The 15,326-nt window shown below is 25.9% G+C and overlaps 1 protein-coding gene across 1 annotated transcript in view; it reads right to left on the reverse strand.

Annotated features, from left to right (window-relative positions):
- The window catches only part of Gaba-b-r3 (gamma-aminobutyric acid type B receptor subunit 3), a 49,622-nt gene that overhangs the window by 28,280 nt on the left and 6,016 nt on the right, over positions 1-15,326 (reverse strand). Inside the window, exon 2 of the mRNA XM_074252515.1 lies at positions 10,429-11,207. Within this exon, the coding sequence (XP_074108616.1) occupies positions 10,429-11,151 (723 nt within the window). The 5' untranslated portion in view covers positions 11,152-11,207. The remainder of the gene's footprint in view (positions 1-10,428; positions 11,208-15,326) is intronic.

Consider the following 15,326-nt stretch of genomic DNA (forward strand, 5'->3'; position numbering starts at 1 on the left):
GCTATAAAATAATAATTTTGCGAAGAGCACTATTAAAAGAAGTGAAAAGTTTTTGAGTAATTATGAACAGTTTAATGATAAAATAGTATTAATTATAAATTTTATTTAGTAAAAAGTTGCAATAGCAAATATTAATTCTGTTAGCCATAAGTAAATCTCGTTAGAGAAAAGTAAGCGAAAAAAGTAAACTCTCAAAGAGCAACCACGTTTTCAATAAGAGCTACTGGATTATGTTTTTGTGATAAATTTTCTGAACAGATAATTATATAACTCTTAAAGAGTTAAATTGTAGGTTCAACCGGATATTATTTTTCTAATATATACCGACACTATGCGGAATTAAGTGTATGAGGTTGAGTAAAGAAAAGTTTCAATCTTTTTATGAGTTCTATTTGGTAGCTTGTACTTACCGTCAGAGTATTTCGTTTCACCAGACGCAGACGGACATAATGAAAGCCCAAACTTAAGTTCAATAAAAAAAAAACTATGAAATTGTCGGGGACGAGGACTGAAACTTGATAAACAAGTCATCGAATAAACTTTTCATTTTATCTTCCGTACTCATTAATGCCGGGTTCGTTTACTCCAAATTAAATCTTTTTGTTAAATAATTGTACAGTTCCATTTTTTTACATTAAAATTTTTTAAGGTCTTCAACTCAAATAATTAAAACTAGCAACCTTGCAGTCACTATGTGAGTGCCGTGAGTTGTGAAATATAAATAAATAAACTTTTGCTTCATTAAATAATTACTTTTGTTAAATTCCACTGTACTTTCTTAAATATTAACGTTTTTAGAGATATAAGATCAGTCTGATGTTACACTCATCAAGAGATTTCATTTGAGTACCCACATGAATTTTTCTATATATTTTATATATATATGATATTTATAAAATATATAAATATATAAAATATATGAAAAATTGATGTGGGTACTCAAATGAAAGGTCTTGATGAGTGTAACATCAGGATGAGCTTATGATTTTAAAAATGTCAGTAGTTGACAAAATACATTGTCATTTCGTAATTATTGACATTTTTTAAGATATAAACTCATTTCGATGTTACTCTCATCAAGACCTTTCATTTGAGTACCCACATCAATTTTTCATATATTTTATATATTTATATATATTCCACAAATTTTTCTTTAATTGGGGAAGGATGAGTCTAACATCAAAATGAGTTTATATCTTCAATAACATCATTAGGTGACAAGATACAACTTCATTTCTCAAGTATTGACCCAACTTAATTTTTCATATTTTGCAATATATATTTATATAAATATATATAAATTAAGCCAAAAGAAAAAAAATTAATCTCGTAATCCTAAGTAGGCACTTCGAAGGTTTTACACTTCTACATTCGAGAAGAATAATCTCTCACGCCATCTTGCGGAAAAACGAAGAACTAAAAATATATCGAATTTTTTTTTTTGGACGAGGTATTACTTTTTTTTTATTCAGAGTGACCTCGTATAAAGCTTATAATGATGAAAAAAATATATGTATATAAAAATTGACTCGGCGAAAAATATTATTAATGAAAAGCTCGTATTAAAAATAAAAAATAGCTGATACCAGCTTATAATACTGACTTGACTCTCTAGGGTCATTGATACGAACTTGATAAAAAAAAAAAAAGAAAAAAAAAGCTCGACATTTAATCCCGGGAATATTTATAAAATATTACCAAGCATAAATTAATTAAAAATAAAATGTATTCTATGTGTAAAAAAAAAATTCAGTGAAATTTATCTCTATCAAAAGTAATAAAATATTGAAATAGAATATGCAAATGGAATTAAATCCTTGGAGACAATTCTTATAGTTTTCTCGATATTGGCCTTGTCCTTTTCAATCTAAAGTAGTTTTAAAATAAAAATAATAAAATGTAAGGAATTAAAAAAAAAAAAAAACGGCTTGAGGAGAAAAGGAATTGATGAAAAAATATTTAAAAAAAATTATACGGTACCCCGAGCTATTAAACGCGAGTCGTGACAATGGAAATTGATCGCCTTGAACGTGTCGTAACACATTTCAAAACTTCGTATTTTTTTTCACACCTTAAATTTATTCTTCATCATTTATCTCCTCTTCACTTACTTATAAACTTTTTTTCATCGACTTTTTTTTTTTTGTTCCGAGGGTTTTAAACACGCGTAGACTTTTAAATTCGCGATTAAAAATTAAACTAGCAGCTGAAGTGACAGATACGTAAGGAAAATAAAAATAGGCTCCTGACTTTCAACTCTAATTCAATTCGCCATTCGTTTCCAGAGGAAATTTAATCAAAATAGATTTTATCCAGAAACTACTTTGACCTCTAGAGCCGCTATGAATAAATTATTAGCCTTGAATAGCCGAGCTTACAAAATTATATTTGACATTTCAACAAATTCTGTTGCTTATTCGCGATCTATTTCACTTTAAGGAGATCCATGCGAAGTAGGCAAATTTTTAAAACTTCCTGAAAATTTGTAAATTTAATATACGTAATATTTAATCTTATAGTTAGAATTTTAAAATTATTTGTGAAGAATTGAATTGAAAATTATTGGAAATACAAAAAAAATTGACGAGGACCTTTTTTTTTAATTTTCTACAAAAAAAGATATGTTGTAAATTTTTTGTAGCTTCTAAATTTTATTCAGAATTCAAATTTAAATTTATCGTACACGGCGAAAAAAATATAGGGTTTTTTCTTATTTTTGCATAGAAAAAATTCTTATGTTGATTTAGAAATTTTTCCAATGTTAACATGGGAAGTTTTTCTTTATTAACGCATGATAGAAATATCCATGTGACAGAAAAAATTCATTTATCACTAAAATTTATGTAACTTAATTTAATAATTACAAATTTACATAACAATTTTCTCATTCGAGGAATTTCCGATAATTTGAAAGTAAAACAGTGATATACAGTCGGTTTGTGATAAAAAAAATTTGAGGAAATTTTTTTCAAATTTTGCTTTACATTTCGAAAAAATTAAAAATCCAGCAGATTATGGACGGTGTGGCTTAAATTGCCATAACTTTTTCAAAAATTGACTTATCGGGACGTTTTTTTTTTTCAAAATTTTTTTTATTAAATGTTCTTTTTAGAAAAAAATAGAAAAAAATTATTCAAACCTATCTTCATCGTTATTTTTTAGATTTTCCGAAAAAACTCCGAATTTCTCGATGATAAACATTTTTAATTTCTTTTTTCTTTCTTTCACATGAAACTTTGACATTTTCTATAAATATCCTAAAAATTTCAGAATGATGTATTTTCGATTTCTATTTTTTTTCAATTGAAAAAAAAATTTTTTCATGTCATAAATGAATTTTTCCTATGTCACATGGATATTTCTATCATGTTAATAAAAAAAAATTCCCATGTTACCATTGGAAAAATTCCTATACTTTTTTTCAAATTGGTGTGGTTGTTGTCAAGAGATTTAACGATTTTTTTGGCTTCCATCGAGATTTAAAAAAAAAATTTGTTGGCCAGCCTTTAAAAAACTAAAAGAATATATGATGTCTTTTATTAGATTTGAAATAATTGAATTAGCAGATAAAGTGAAAAGCGAGGTAATTTCATTTTTATTTATAATGCTTTCACGAAAATTGAATCAAGTTAATCTGTGAATTTTAATGGCTATGCTTTCTTGTTCTATTTTGACGTATAGGATACTCCGCTTTCATCAAATATATTTGTATATAAATGTCGAAAGTTATAGAGACAAATTTTCGTTTGATCGTCGGAGCGTTTTCAAATGAATGTTGATACAACCTAAATTTATTTCCTTCCAGATTACTTAATGAAAGTTTCCAGTTTCTGATTAATAAAGTGATCTCTATTATTATTATTAATTATAATTATTACTTTATTAGCATTATAAATTGTAGAATGGAGTAAAATATCCAAGTTCACTTACTGGGACAACTTTCAGGCAATTATTCAATAAAGGAGTGTAACTTTTTTTGATTAATTGCTGGTGATTCTACCAAAAGACATCAAAAACTCGTTTGTTATTTTTTATGTCACTCAAACTTTTTTCATTTTTACTATAAATTATTATTTGTCTTAAAAGTGGTGTGTCAGGGTAGTTTATCAAAACTTGGGCTTTTGGATAATGTTTATTTCTTTTGTATACAAGAAATATTAAAATAAAATATTCAGTAAAGAATGTCTATTAAAAAATAATACGTAGAAATATTTTTGCTATGCATCTTAAAATTAATTTTTAAATTTATTTATAACATTTTTGAGAAAATTTCCTCATTTTCTATTCTTTTAGCGTGCAATTATCTATATTGAATGGAAAAAAAATGATTCAATATTATTTGACTTTTTAATCAATAAAAATATTAATAAAAATTTACTTCTGTCGAGAAATTTAATTTTTTGGAGCAAGAGAAAAATTTTCTCAAGACAAGAAAATTTACTTCTATCAAGAACTAAATTTTTTGGATCAAGATACGTATTTTTTAAAGCAAGAGAATTAATTACGTTGGAATAAGTAAAATTTCTATGATATTAAAATTAGCTGTCACTTGACAATTTTTTTTTTTTAACAAAAAAATTATTTTTAAAAATTGCATTTTTAATTTATTAAAATTTCTACAAGTCCATTTTTTAAATAATTTATTTATTAAAGAAAATTTAAAAAATTGTAAAATGACAGCTAAATTTACTGTCATGAAATTTCTTGTTAAAAAAAAATTTTTTTTTTCACTCAAAAAAATAATTAGGAAGAAAAATATTTTTTTGGCTCAAGTGAATATTTTTTTCTGTGCAGGAGTCACGATAGAATTTCCCTTTTGCCAATTTTATCGTCAATATTTACAGTAGCTTACTCAAAATCTTGATTTGAATTATTCAAAAATTCTCCTTTCGGATATTCACTCAATCCAGATTATTTATTCTCTCTCCAGGATGTTCTTTCCTTTCAGATTCTCAGTGCTCTAAAAATCACGTCCAAATAACTTAGTTCTAGAAGTATCACGTAAATCCTTGAATTTACCACAAACTTCCTTTGATCAGAACTTCAAAAGCCAAAATTGAAAAAGCTCCGAACGAATTTAATCGGGCAACATAAATTAAAGGTTTGGCGCGAGTGTAAACCGGAATATGCGTGAAATATTAGTTTACAAGCAAATACACTCGATAGAGAGGATAGGTACACACGCCGGTAGGAAAATATGTACTAGGCATATTATTGATGTTGCGGAGTTCACATGGAGAGTAAAGTTTGTTCAGCAGTGAGCAGTGGACCCTTAGCTTTTAAAGCTTCCGTACCTTTAGTTTGTAAACTCCACGGAGATAGAGACGTGAACATGCATATATTCAGCCACCGGACTTATGTATTATAAACTAAACCGTTATCGTTATCCAACACACCGTGGATTACATCGTGAATCCCTTCATTATGCTCCTTTATTACAACGTCTTCTTTAACTTGTATATATTTCACGCTTTAGCTGTTTTCACTGCTGAGATAAAATCTTTTTCATTAAATTTTTTTCATTCCCTGTTTTTAATTATAAAAAATACATCACTTGGATTTGAAACTTTTTTTTTTTTTACAATTTTATATTTATTATTATTGAGTCTTGTCAACTTTTGCTGGTAACGCAATCGAGAAAACTTAACCTTGATTAAATTATTAATTAATATTTCTTGATGAAAACTCTTGCATCAAAGGTTATTGAAGAAAATTGTCTATTACATTTTAAGATGAAACTTTTCATTATCTTATAATGATTTAAAGGGCAATGATTAAAAGGCCGAAAAAAGGCGATCTTTTTTTTTATTTTTTCTGAAGAAGCTTTTTAATTAATTAATATGAAAAGTTTTACTTTTTACAATTATTGTAAAATATTTGACCAAAATTTTCATTTAAATATAACAAAGTTTAAAATTTTTTTAAATTAGCAAAATAAATTTTTTTTTGATAAAAATTTGATAGGAGTGATTAAAAAAAGACAAAAAAATTTTTTAGAAAAAGTATAAATTTTAATTTTGATTTTTTAAAAAATTTTTTATGTTTTAAAAATTCATTGTTAAATAATAAGGAATTATATTGTTTTAAAAAAATGATACTTTAAATTTTTTCAACAATTTTTATTTAAAAAAATTTTTTAATTGAAAGTTTGGAACAATTTTTTTTAAATTGTTTTTTAAAAATTTTTTTTAATTGTTATTTTCTAAATATCTTTTTTTATTTTTTTTTATCTGTAAAATTGACAAAAAATCAAAATTTTTTAATTGAAATTTTCGAACAATTTTTTTTTTTAATTGTTTTTTAAAAATTTATTTTTTAATTATTTTCTGAATTTTTTTTTTTTAATTTTTTTTTGTCTGTAAAATTAATAAAAAAATCGAAATTTTATCTTGGAGAATTTTAAAAAATTAAAAAAATTTTTTTTATTGAAATTTTTTCAATCATTAATCCAATTTTTAACGTCGCAAAATTGATATAAATCTGTACTTTAATATAATTTAAATAATTACCAAAAACGTGCAACTTTTCTTTCTCTAAAAGTTTGAATAATTATAAACAAATGTATCAAGTTTATTTTCCCGGAAGAATTTATAATTAAACAGACAAAATTAAAACTTTTGCAGCGCTTACTAAACTCGGATTACTATTTTCCGTCTGGTAATCGCATTGAAATTTTAATGCATCCTTTAATTTATTAAACTTACTCTTAATAAATGATTAAACTTTTATTTAATTTTGCAATTACCCAGCAATTTAATTTGTTATATTTTAGCTACCGTCCAATTAATCGCCATTAAAATTTAAAATCTCCAAATTTGTAGCGTTAAATAAATAATTTATGTTGGCTATAAAAAAAAAATTAAAAAAAAAAACCGGAACATTAATAGAAGAAAATATTTCCATGACAATGAAAAGTTTTATGATCCATTAAACAGAAAAACTCGGCAATTAAAGTAGTTGCAGGGGACGGATGAAAACAAATGGACATAAATTCGATAGTTGGAAAAGCAAACTGGAGGCGAGTAAAAAAAGCTCGTCTCAATTGTTGAACATAAAAGCAATCCTAAAATATTTTTTGGTCTCGAGAGTAGACAGATTGTCTCTCCTTCGGGATATAATAGTCGTCAAGCGAGAGATTTGTTGCCGTATAAAATGTATGTGCTATAGAAGATCTGACGGGTTTCAATATCCGGCGATTTACCATCGACATCAACTATTTTAAGATACTTTTTTTTAAGAACAAAGAAACTTTTCAATATCCGAATAAAAGGATACTTGTTAAATATTAATGCTTTTGTTTTCAACTAAATTTATGTTTTATTGTCTGACAATTCTGGGCTAATGCAAATACTTTTTTATAAAAAGCTTGGATATAATTATTTTGTAAAAAACAATTTAATTTTTAATTTTTTAATTTTATTAAAAAAATTTAGATTCTTAGTCAAATTTTTAAAAATTCCTGAAAATTTTTAAATTCAATCTACGTAGCCTAATAATTAATAAAAAAATTTTAGGTAGGATTAATCAAATAATTAGGTTTTAAAATTGTAATTTTTACATGTAAAGTGGAGATTTCACCAGCCGTGTATTTTGTTAAGTGTTTAATGCAATTAACAATTTTTAAAAAATTTTATTTTCATTGAATTTTATTGAAAAAATAATGAGCTTTCGATTAAAACAATAAAATGAGTTTCCGAAAGTATTTCGGAAATATTTTATATTTTTATGGAAAAAAAAAAAAAAAAAAAAAAAAAAAAATACGAGGAACTTCCTTTCTTTGTCGTTATTTACTGTAGTGACAGCTGCTAATCACTGACATTCGATATTAAATCATAAATTGTAGCTTTTACACTTTTTACATTAAATTCTGTAAAATTAATATTTTTGCCACTCCGATGTCCGTTTTAATAATTAAGAAATTACCTTGTATTTTGTCAATTATTGACATTTTTAAAAATATAAGCTCATCTTGATGTGACACTCGTTAAGAGCTATCATTTGAGTACCCACATCAATTTTTCATATATTTTATATATTTATATATATCATATATATGTATATATGAAAAAATATATCAAAATACATGTGGGTACTCAAACGAAAGCTCTTGATGAGTGTAACATAAGGATGAGCTTATACCTTTAAAAATATCAATCTGTAAGAAAGTACAGTGGAATTTAACAAAAGTCATTTTTTAAAGAAGCAAAATTTTGCAAAAAAATTGAGATTGGTAATTTGTAAATTGATTTTTCCATTTAGCAATTTATTTTTGCATACTAAATTCTATCTAACTAACAAATTGTCACCTTTTTCTCCCAAATCATACGTTAGTTTTTTCTGATCACCTTCATCCCATTAATTCGCGTAATTTAAGCGGTCCCGAATAAAACCTCATTTTTTATTCTCGTTTCCTCCCGCATTTTTATCACCCACCTGGCATGAATTTTCATCGGATAAATTGATAAGTACAAAGCAAATAGTGAGAAATGAATTCCGATCACGCGGTGAACTATAGTAGGCTCCGATCTCAGGTGAATTATTATCTTTACACTTGTTACATCTTATCTTATTGCATAATGCCCTAGAAAATTTATTTCTGAAATTTCATGTTGAAATATAAATAGAAATGATGATCATTAAATATTTTCATTCAACCGGAACGTGAAGATATAATAAAAAAAATAAAAAAAAAATAAAAACGGTAGTACATTTTCTCCATTATCGATTCCGATGATACGATATATTTTAGTGACAATAGAAAATATTTGCTCACACTCCATAAATTTGTTTATCATCTGGAAAAAAAAAAAAAAAAAAAAAAAAAAAAAACAGATTAAAGCAAATATTGGGAATGATAAACAAATTGAACAAATATTTTTTATTATTCATCTCTGTGATATTTTTCAGTTAAAAGAAGAATAAAATTGCACCATTTAATATTCAAGATGAATATTAAAAATTAAATTTAGCTGGAAAAAAATTTTATAATATATATGAAAATTATTTAATGATAAAATTTAAAAATTTATTTTTAATTTTCCGAACTTAAAAAAATTATTTGAAAAAAAAGTCTCGAAATTAATTCAAAATTTTTTTTTGAAATTAATGTAATAGATTTAATTTTTTTTTTTACACTTAAAAAATTATTTCCATAAAATTGACGAATTAAAAAATTTTTTAGAAATTAAAAAAAAAATTTCAAACATATTTTAATACATTTATATTTTTTAAATAAATTTTTTGATAAGGGCGCGAAAAATTCAAAAATTTTAATTAAAAATTTTTTAAAGAAAAAATTTATAGAATTATTTTATTCAAATGTCAAGTGTTAATTATTCAAGCTGCAAGTTCGAATAATTGTTATCGAGTTAGGGTTAAATATCTCATGAAAATGACATCGTTTATATTATAAGGATATAGCTAAGCAGATTAAGTGGAAGTGCTTATCAAATAACGGGGATTATCTGGTTATATACGCGTACTCGAATACCGAAATTGAAACATAGATGTAACGTATATCCCATTAATATCCAATATGCTTCATTACTCGTATCCGCTTTGGCTGTATGTTCAATGTTCAGGACTACTCGCACTCTATCAAGAACTGACTGATGTATTAATGTTAACATTATTAACAAATGTCAGTCAAATAGGGATGTAATTTACAGACCAACACGTTATGTGTTAATTCATATTAAATTAATCTCACTGATGCAACCGTACAACTGGCAAACCATATTATAAATTCACTTGGATAATTTATACAATGATAAATTCATGATTTTCATTGATGTTTAGTCACGGTGAATTTAAATTGTATGAAAAATTAATTTAATAAATTTATTTAAACGTAAAGCCCTTTACGTTTTACATTTAATTTTTGAATTTTTTATTTTTACAAATTTTTTTCATAAATTTTATTTTTTATTAAATTAAATAAAAAAAAAAAATTTTTTTCTGATTAGTCAATTTATAAAAAATTAAATTGCTTTATATATATTCTGGTTAGATTTTTCTGCAAGCGAGAAACGGTAGCCACCTGGCGGCGCAATTGAGAACTAACATAAAAAAAGTGTTAAAAGTCACAAGAATGACAAAAAATGGTATTTATTAACAGTTAATAAATCTTATTAAATAGAAAACTTAGACTAAAAATTTTTTGAATAAATTTAAAATTTCTTGAACAAAGTTAAATTTTTTTAAGCCAAAAAAATTTTTTCTTGCTCCAAAATAACTTCAATCTTCCTTATAATTTTCTTGGATCAAAAAAAAATTTTTTTTTGTGTATGGATTGTTTTTACAATTTATTTCAAACTTAGTTTTCGTTTCTGCCGCTAGGTGGCTACGCTTTCTCGCTTGCAGAAAAATCTAACCAAAGTATATATACCCCCAAAGTGATCAATCGACTAGTAAATTAAGTAACTTTACTTTAGTATCGTTGTGAATGAGCCTGAGTCGGAAGTTGTCCAGCATTTCCATCTGATTAACACGATCGATAGCCAGCTGAGCAGCGGCCAACTCGGTGAGTCCTTCATGACGAGGTTCGTTACCCGTAGAGAGCTCAAAGAGTCCGAGAATAGTCACCTCTAATTTATCGTGCTCAAAGCTTTCATTTCTGCTCTTTCCGTCAAACTGTTTTCTCAATACCTTTAATTTATTGTTATAATTATTCTCGCGAGATATCTTCGAGTAGTTTTCTGTCTGAGGATGAATCTTCGAGGGCTCTGTCGGGTTAAGAGTTGAATTTCCGAGCTCAAAGTCACTTAAAGACGGTGATTTATTATCATCATCATAAAGGCACCCGATACTCGCGCATTCCGGGATTATTGCTGCTGGCTCGGATTCCGGATGGTTTTCTTGGATGATTGGAGAGTCTTTAGCATCTCGTTCGAAGACCAAGATCCCCTGGTAATTGTCTGTTGAACGGGAGATTAATCTGCTTGTGCTTACATCCAGAGATTTATTGTAAATGCTGTTGTTGTTGATGATGTTGTGATTATTATTAGCTGGTTGAGGAGTCGATTCTTGAGCTAAGACGGTCTTACGGTGACAGTTTATTGGTAACAGGAGCAGGAGGATTAATAGTATGATGGACCAGGCTGGCTGCGAGGGTTGGAAATTGTGAGGGTGACGCTTGCGGTGATCCGACATAGTCAGTCGTCGTTTACTCGACGACTTCGGGGGACATCCAATCTCAACTTGGACATCTGGAACAAAATTTAATTTTGACGGATTAATATTTGAACAATTGTTGATCATTACTTTGTTCAAGTTTGATAAGGATCGTGCTTTAGGGAAGGTAGTCGATGGAAATTTGAATTTTTGAGATTTCAACTATATATTATATATATATATATATATATATATATATATATATATATATATATATATATATTCTTTATTTCTAGATTATCAAGAAATGACCTTTTATCTCGTGAACCATTGACCTTTTTAAAGATATAAGCTCATTTTGATGTTACACTCATTGAGACCTGTCATTTGAGTACCCACATCAATTTTTTCATATATTTTATATATTTATATATATTATATATATGTATATATGAAAAATATATCAAAATTCATGTGGGTACTCAAATGAAAGCTCTTGATGAGTGTATCATCGGGATGAGCTTACATCTTCAAAAATATCAAGATTTAAAAAATGACCTTCTATCTTGTCAATTATTGACATTTTTCAAAATTCAAGCTCATCCTGATATTGCACTCATCAAAAGCTTTCATTTGAGTACCCACATGGATTTTTATATATTTTTAATATATACATATATATAATATATAAAAATATATAAAATATATGAAAAATTGATGTGGGTACTCAAATGAAAGCTCTTGATGAGTGTAACATCGGGATGAGCTTACATTTTTAAAAATATCAATATTTAAGAAATCACCTTGTATCTTGTGAACTATTGACATTTTTCAAAATTATACAAAATTTTTTTTAATAAAAAATTTTAATAATTTTCTTAACAAAAAATTTGTATAATTTTTTTTTTGAAATTTTTTCTTTCAATTTTTTATATATTATTTAAAATAATTATTTCCAGTTAGTATTAAATTTTCAAAAGCCTTTAAAAACCGTAGTAAATTATGAAGATAGCTAATAAAGATTTCCATAAACTTAAAATAGAGAAAAAAATCAAATAATGAGCTCCTAAAATTCACTCCTTTGTTAGTATTCGAGTAGAGAAGAGCGTATTAAGTCAGCCTGAGTTGTAAAATCACCTATTGTCAGACTACGCCGTTATAATAATATAAAAGCTATTTTATCCAATAACCTTTCCCCTACCCCTTCTTTTATCTTTTAGAAATCTTTTGATTGGTCTGTAATCCCGTCGCTAACAATAAAAATTATTACAATAGAAAATAATATACCATTATTAATAATAATTTAAAATTTATGCTCTGGTTACTGCCGATACTAAATATCATTAATAAAAAATCATTTCAATTAAATAATTACACTTTAATAAATATTTTTTAATAATAATAAAAAAAATTTTGAGAGTGTTTATAAATATTTTTCTAAAGATTATATCAGGATTGTTTGTAAAGACAAAAGGATAACGTCTGAAGATAAAATATCTCTTAACTTTAAAAAAAGAAGGAAAAGGAGCAGCAATAAAATGGTAGTTCTGAGTGGTTCGAACGTGCTAGAAGGTCTTTAGGTCTTCAGGGTCGTGTTATCTTGGACTTTAGAGGACTCGAAACTTTTTAACACGCGGTCGCCGTGTGGGTGTGACCAATTTCCCGTGTTTTTCTTCTCTAGACTTAAATTTGAATGTGTTGGGATAAAATAAAATAAGAAATGAGGTAAGAGAAGATTTTAACAGGAAGTAATATTGTGTAAAATACGAGACGATATTTTTTATACATTTTTTAGAATATTTTATGACACGTACACATGCAACTTGTCATTAATTTTATTGCAACTATTTTTTTTTATATTAGTGATCTTTTTATAGACTGAGAAAAAAAAAAAATTAGCAATTTTGGTGATAAAAAATAGATTTGTTTAAAATTTTAAATAATTTTAATTTTGATTTAAAATTATTTATTTTAATTATTTTGAGTAAAAAAGTAAGGTTGTCCGCTAAAATTAATTGAAAAATGAATTTCTTTAATACTAATAAACGATTTATTGAGTAGCAAATTTTTTTTTTTCAATTTTTTTACGAAAAAAAAATTATGCATTGAAAAATAAAAATGAATAATTTAAAAAATGACAGAATTCTTAAAAATGTATTTATACACGGAAAGAACAAGATGACACTGGATATCATCCCAGATTGTACTCAGTGATATCTGTGGTGAAAAAAAAAAAATTCGGACAGTAACTAGTATAATCCAGATTATACTGGATGATATCTGGATTATACTTATTATAATCTGGATTATACTACACAGAAAAAAAAATTTACTCGAATCAAGTAAATAATTTTGAAGAATTTCATTTTCTTATCCTTTCTATCCTTTTTTTTTGTATTTTTAAATTATCAGTATTAATTTTTTAACGCTAGTACCCATTTCGCCACTAGATGGCTACGTTTCTCGCTCGCAGAAAAATCCTTTCCTTAAATAAAAATATTTTTTTCCTTAAATAAAAATATTTAAGAAAGTGATTGAGGTCTAAAACAAGTTACTCCTCGCGAGCCATTATCTTCAAAAGTATAATTTAACCTTTGACTGCTAATAGTACGAGAAATCCTTTCATCAAAGAGCTAAACGATCAATCCAACTGCAGCGATAAAAAATTCTACCTTGCAATTTTCCAATTTCTATCCTAAATCGAAAAAAAAAAAAATCCAGAATTTCTCGAATAAAGTCTATATAGTCTCACGAAAGTAACATTTTAAACTAACAAATCAAACTCCCATACAATTCTGTTTCCGCAAGCCCTCCAGCTACTGTTCTTTTTTTTCGTCTCAAGCAATTCATCGCCCCACTTAAAACTTTTAATTGAAATTATGAAATAAAAATAACATTCCGGTAATAATTACCAATTTTTTTTATCAGTTAATTAAAAATTTTTCAATAAATTGACAGTTTTATAAAATATATAGAAGTTAGTTTGCAAAAATTTATATATAAATATTAAGGAGATTTTTTTGATCAAATTCTATGAACATAAAATTTTTTTAAAATCGTTAATTGCATTAAATTCTTAACAAAATATAAAACTGGTGGAATCTCCATTTTACATATAAAAATTACAATTTTCAAACCTACTTTTAATTTTTTTATAAATTATTAGGCTACGTAAATCGAATTTACAAATTTTCAGGGTTTTAAAAATTTGACTACTTCACGTGAATCTTCTTAAAAAAAAAAATTAGACAAAAATTTCTTAACTCAAGAATTTTTTACAATTAATAATTTAATTTCTTAATTTTTTGAAAAAAAAATTAATTAACTTAATAAATATTTTTTAACTATTAATTAGTGTACTTTTTATGAAAAATAAGAAATTTATTTACAGTTAATAAACGAACAAATTCTTTGCAAATAAATGAACTTATTAACATTTAATAATTCATCTTCTCAGTATATATATCTCTGCCATACACTGAATAAGATGTAATAAGAGCAGATGTGTAAATATTAATTTCAAATAAAATTTATCAGGCGTCTGAGCTTTTGCAGCGTCTTGCACTTAATATTTTTCAAAGTAAACACATATTAACCTACTTTAGATTTTTACGACGTATGTCAAACGAAGTAATCGATAGTTAATTTAAATATGTAAATTAAATTCAATGGTAAAAAATTTTCGCGACATTTTTAATATAATTTATTTTCAATTCTCGTGAAATTTTATTTTTTTTTTCTAACTAAATTTTTTTGTTTTTTTTTTTTTTTTAAATATTGCCCGTAAAAGTTGAAAATTGAACTCGGAAAGTGAGATTACGCGTGTAATAAAAATGTTTAAAAATAACAAATTTAAATTCCGACGGGTCATAGGATTCAATTTTACCCGATCAACTTCCTTGAAGTTCATTCGAGCTTGAGTTCTCTGCTACTGAGAGTTCCATTTGGTAGCTATACTGCATTCATCTATAGGTATATATACATATATATATGTAATTTGGATTATCTATACAGGTGTAGAGATATGTTGCCATTCCTTCAACAGCTTGGCTCCTTCAATCCCATTACACTATATACATTACATATCGATACATAGATATAGATATAGATAGAGATATATCATATATGTACTATCGTATCCTCTATGCTAACTCACTCATCCGTTTATTTATGATTTTACCCGCGTACTCGTTGGCTTTTCCAATAGAATAGAT

The sequence above is a fragment of the Cotesia typhae genome, unplaced genomic scaffold (assembly GCF_013202065.1).
Source record: "Cotesia typhae breed Kobodo isofemale line unplaced genomic scaffold, CoteBio_Ctyphae scaffold_121, whole genome shotgun sequence".
In the NCBI taxonomy this organism is placed as follows: domain Eukaryota; kingdom Metazoa; phylum Arthropoda; class Insecta; order Hymenoptera; family Braconidae; genus Cotesia; species Cotesia typhae.